This window comes from Pocillopora verrucosa, chromosome 6, assembly GCF_036669915.1.
Source record: "Pocillopora verrucosa isolate sample1 chromosome 6, ASM3666991v2, whole genome shotgun sequence".
In the NCBI taxonomy this organism is placed as follows: Eukaryota; Metazoa; Cnidaria; class Anthozoa; order Scleractinia; family Pocilloporidae; genus Pocillopora; species Pocillopora verrucosa.
In genome coordinates, this window is record NC_089317.1 from 2,874,071 (window position 1) to 2,879,541 (window position 5,471).

The 5,471-nt window shown below is 40.4% G+C and overlaps 1 protein-coding gene across 2 annotated transcripts in view; it reads left to right on the top strand.

Annotated features, from left to right (window-relative positions):
* The window catches only part of LOC131793036 (NLR family CARD domain-containing protein 3-like), a 21,634-nt gene extending 17,033 nt beyond the window's left edge, over window positions 1–4,601 (top strand). For both annotated transcript variants that reach the window (XM_066169288.1, XM_066169289.1), the window contains one exon: window positions 1,597–4,601. In XM_066169288.1, the coding sequence (XP_066025385.1) occupies window positions 1,597–4,112 (2,516 nt within the window). In that variant the 3' untranslated portion in view covers window positions 4,113–4,601. The remainder of the gene's footprint in view (window positions 1–1,596) is intronic.
* The last annotated feature ends 870 nt before the right edge of the window (window positions 4,602–5,471 follow it).

The following is a 5,471-nucleotide window of genomic DNA, read 5'->3' on the forward strand; positions in this document are numbered from 1 at the left end:
AAACAGACCGGGATTTAATGCGGCCTTTTCTCATTAAACTCCTTCAGTTTCTATTGTGCAATTTACGGTACAAATGTCCAAATTGAACGGACTCGAAAAGACTCACCGAGAGGTTAAATTTGTTGTAAAACTTAAATTAAAACTTCGCTCGCTCTTTTACTATGAACAAAACTGTTTGAGAAAATTCAGATATTAAAGGAATGAAAGTTCCATCGTTCAGTTTAACTGTAACCAAATACTTCATGTTTTAACTTTCTATGTACTCTTTGTGAACGATTAAAATTAACTGCAGACGGTTAGGAGGCCGCTCGTCAACCAAATTAACTGACACTATTGCATATACAAATTCATTCTGAAACCAATATTTTTTTCTGTCAACCAAAGTGATTTGAGAGAGAGAAAACAGAGGATTCATAAGTTATTTATTGGCTTCAGGTAGTGACCTACGTGTTTGCTTAAAAACACTGCCCAGCCGGAAACACGAGATATATTTATGAAAAATGGAAACGAAAGTGGGGAAGTACTCGGCGACTCACGAAAGCGTTACCGTGACCCGTGGGTAGAGATAGGAAAATACTGACCAGGTAAAGAACTAGTCAGATTGCAGGATTCGTTACCGTGCCCTCTAGAAAAATAATCAGTTTTATTACACATTAAACCAACTATAAAAAATCTGATAGGTCGGAAGCATTTAATTGATATACAGTCGCGTATGGAATTGACACGAGTACCAATTTTTTGCAGTAGATATTGATCATGGCGAGTTCAAAGACTGCGTAGTTTCCGTGTAGTGTTCTCAAACTTTTGCACACTCAGAGAGAAATGTCTTATTTTGCAGTTGTTTTCAAAATGTATTATAAAACAACTATGGAATTCCGTTTTAGCATGATATCAAAGTTCATGTCAGTGTTATCTGCCTCAGTCTTCGGCTTTCGCAGAATTTCCCTCTTGCATTGCTGAGAATTCCGCACACGCTGGTTCAGTAATCTTGGACTGTATACTTTCTCTTGATTCAGGCTTTATTGACGACAATTCAGCGTTACACGTTCCGTTCTGCGATCTATCTACTCTATTACAATCTAATCCTAGGGTTACAAAAATGTTACATTTATTAGCTGAGGGAATCCACACCTAGATACGTAAATCCGTGTGGGATTCAAGATTCACTCACGTTCTATAACGATTCGTGGGCACTAATTTCCTATTAAACATGGCTTTACTTGGCAATCATGCTGCTAAGTTGCTACGCGCTTAAACGTCCTGCAAATACCTAATTTCATACATCACTGCTAGCAGAACTAATTTGATTACCCTATACCGCTCCCAATTACATGCTACTTTTAATTGTAACGTTAACTCTGTACTTTAACGGTAACGAAATTACAACTCAATACACAATTAAATTCATAATTAATCTAGGAAATCAATTTTTTGCGGGGAAACATTTCACAACATTGGCTTCGGCATATAACTCGTACCCTAGGTGTAGATATTTCACGATATCATGCTCAACATTATCCATTAATTGCTTACTTTCCGAGAGTCATGGCGTGTCGGTAAGAATGCCTCAAAAACTAACAGCCAATTGTTTTCCAGGTGGATATGACCCAACTGAAATTAGTAATAACATTCGTCAACTCTACAAAACTCGGGAAGGTCGGCTGGCACCGTTTCCCTGGTGTGAAGACTTTAACTTCTCCTTTGACGACATCTACACCAGACTTAAAGTCATCTACAGAAAGAACACGAGAGGAACCGCAACAGACCGAGTTGTCCTGATGTCTGAAATCTTCAACCGGCACGAGGAATGTGAAGAACCAAGAGTAGTGTTGATTGAAGGGAAGCCTGGTATGGGAAAGACCACTTACTGTAAAAAAGTTGTTTTCGACTGGGCCACAGGAAAACACGCAAGCGGAAATTGCTTCACAAACTTCGTAATTGTGCTTTTCATCAAATGTCGTGATGTTCAGTCTGGCCTTTGGGAGGCCATTGAAGATCAACTTCTACCTCGAGAAGTTGGTGAAGACGAACGAGACAGGTTCTTCGACTTCATTCGCCACAATCAATCCAAAGTTCTTGTGGTACTTGATGGATTGGATGAAGTTTCTGAGAAGAAGCTAGCTATTTTTTCAGAAATTATTCAAGGCCGAGTACTGCCAAACTGTCGCGTGGTTGCTATGACACGACACGAAGCTGGAGTCAAAGTTCGAAAATACTGCGACACACTGCTAGAGGTTGAGGGATTTACTAGAGAAGATGTAGAAACCTTCATCAGAAATTACTTTAAAGCACAACAAAACTTGGCCGAACAGCTTATCAAACACCTGTCTGGTGATTACAAGTTACATGAAATATTGACGAATCCTCTCAACACTGCGCTTCTTTGCCTGGTCTATGAAGATTTGAAAGGTGTATTTCCGGAAAGCAGAACGAAGATGTACACGCAAATTGTGGAGTGTGTACTAAGAAGGTACAGAACAAAGCAGCAACTACCAGAGAACGGTGAAGACCTTGTTGACCTTTACGAAAGCCAGTTGAAACACCTTGGTTCGATAGCTTTGAAAGGTTTACTTGAAGACAACTTGGATTTTGACGAGAAGGAGCTTGGAAAACACAAAGGGAGCGATTTACCTGGATTTGGATTTCTGTCAGTTCAGCCTGGAGGCAGTAAACTGAGACCAACTAGACGTTATAGCTTTCTTCACAAGACTTTCCAAGAATTCTTTGCAGCATTCTATCTCAGTTGTCAGCTTATCAACGAAGAAATCAGCGCGAACAGTATTGCTGCTGACAGAAAATATCGCCATGAGCTGAAAGAAGTGCTTCTGTTTGCATTTGGTATGCTAGCAGCACGATGCGAGGAAACAGTGGTGAACCTTCTGAAAAGCATAGCAACACAGTTAAACCAGGAAGAAGAGGAAGAAGAGGACGACGTGACTGTTATATTTGAGTGTGTTAGTGAATGCAAAAAGGAGAACAAAAATGTTGATGAAAAATTGGCTTCCGCTTTTGGCGCTTCTCTTCAAACTGACACTGTTACAGTTTCAGGGGTAGATGAAACTCTAGCTTTCTTTTTAAGCAACTTTCTGAAAACAAATACAACTGTGACAAATTTAATATTGAATGAATATTCGCAAGATGGGGTTGCCGCTCTGGCAGAGTATTTGAAATATAACAAATTGCTTGGAATGTTGAATTTGGATGGCGGTGTAATTGGTGATGATGGTGCTGCTGCTCTAGGTGAGTGTCTGAAATGTAATAAAACGCTGACATGGTTGTATTTGAAGTTCAGTAGAATTTCTGGTGATGGTGCTGCTGGTCTGGGTAAGGGTTTGAAATATAATACATCGCTGACAACGTTGGAGTTGGAAGGTAATGAAATTGATGATGATGGTGCTGCTGGTCTGGGTGAGTGTTTGAAATATAATACATCGTTACAAAGTTTGAGTTTGGTTGAAAATGAAATTGGTGGTGGTGGTGCTGCTGCTCTGGGTGAGTGTTTGAAATATAATACCTCGCTGACAACGTTGGAGTTGGGAGGTAATGAAATTGATGATGATGGTGCTGCTGGTCTGGGTGAGTGTTTGAAATATAATACATCGCTGACAGAGTTGAGTTTGCGTAGTAATAAAATTGGTTATGATGGTGCTGCTGCTCTGGGTGAGTGTTTGAAATATAACAAATCGCTGACAACGTTGGATTTGAGTAAGAATAAAATTGGTGATGATGGTGCTGCTGCTCTGGGTGAGTGTCTGAAATGTAATAAAACGCTGACATGGTTGCATTTGACGTTCAATGGAATTTCTCATGATGGTGCTGCTGCTCTGGGTGAGTGTTTGAAATATAATACATCGCTGACAAGTTTGAATTTGTGGGGTAATAAAATTGGTGATGCTGGTGCTGCTGCTCTGGGTGAGTGTTTGATATATAATACATCGCTGACAATGTTGAATTTGTGGGGTAATAAAATTGGTGATGATGGTGCTGCTGCTCTGGGTGAGTGTTTGAAATATAACAAATCGCTGAAAACGTTGGATTTGTGGGGTAATAAAATTGGTGACGCTGGTGCTGCTGCTCTGGGTGATCTGGGGCGCAGGATTGTCGATCTCTGACAATTCACTTGTATTATTGATTGACCGATTTGGCGGCAGAAAGGTGTCCCCGTTTAACGCGCGGCCAAAACGATCATGTTTCGAAGCTGTGACATTAAAAGCGGTGAAGAAACTTTGGTGGAGAAAGGAGAAATTAAGGAAAGAGGAAGAACGTACTGTGCAGCTGGAGCGCTAAGTGATGTTAGCTTCAAGAACGATGCACTTACAACGGGTATTTCTATACACTTCTTTTCAAAGGATGTAGCTGTATGGCCAAAATGGACGCGTTTCGATCGTCGTCATAGAGGAGATTTTACTCTTGAAAGTCGCCGGCCTTATGCTCTGTCTTGGCTTCGAAGACGGTTGTCACAAACACATACCATTGGTCTAATAAGGGGAACTTAGATTGCCAATGAATTCTGCTAAAAATAATGCTGATTAAGGGGCCTATTATATTATATTGTATAAATTCAGTTGATAAAACCAAATAAAATTGAATTTGCTTTCGAATCACTTGCGTGTTCGGGCTTGTGGCGATTTGACCGATCGCTTTGATTGACAGGCTTCGTTTTCTTTTCCTTTCTCCTTTATTTTTGGTACGTACCTTTACTAAAGCAAACTTTTGTCTAGCCCCCCTCCCCCCCCCCCTACGGTCCCAAGCTCCTCCGTCCCTCTAGAATTGTTACAGTTAAAGATATATATTTACCTAGACACCCAACACGAGATGAAAACGCAAACGATCGACAGACATTGTGCAATCAGAGCGCGGGAGGGTTGAGTGAAAAAGTTGTGTTCCCTTGTCATAACAATCAGAATACTTGGTGTCATTTTGTCTGACTTTTATTTACTTGAAATTTCAAATCACTGTCATATCAATAAAAAGGTACTCTCTTCAAAAACCTCTCTCTCAGTCAAGAATCAAACATTAAACAAAGCTCTTTTACAAAAGATTCATCGATCCACCAAAAATATTCATACGTCCTTTTTTTTATGCAACCACATATTACACTCCGAATTCGCTGTACAAAAGTAAACGTCCTTTGGAACTTTACATCTATAACTATGACTCTCTTTTCCATTACGTTAAAACTTGTTTCATTTTTGTGTCTTAATTAGTCCCTATTTTCATTTCAATTTCAATTCTTATCACTTTCAATAGAACATTCTTATTAACCGGACATTATTTATCGTCTGGGCGTGGGGGTGGGGGCGGATTTTTGTTCTGTAGTCAATTTTCTATACCCCCCCCCCCCTTTATACTCTGTCGGCGACGACTGGTTCCCTCTCTGTCCCCCCCTGAAAACCATGTGATCTCCCCATCATAATCATCCGCACCCTCCCTTCCCCCTCCCCTCTGGCGATAACTAATGACTGGTTCCA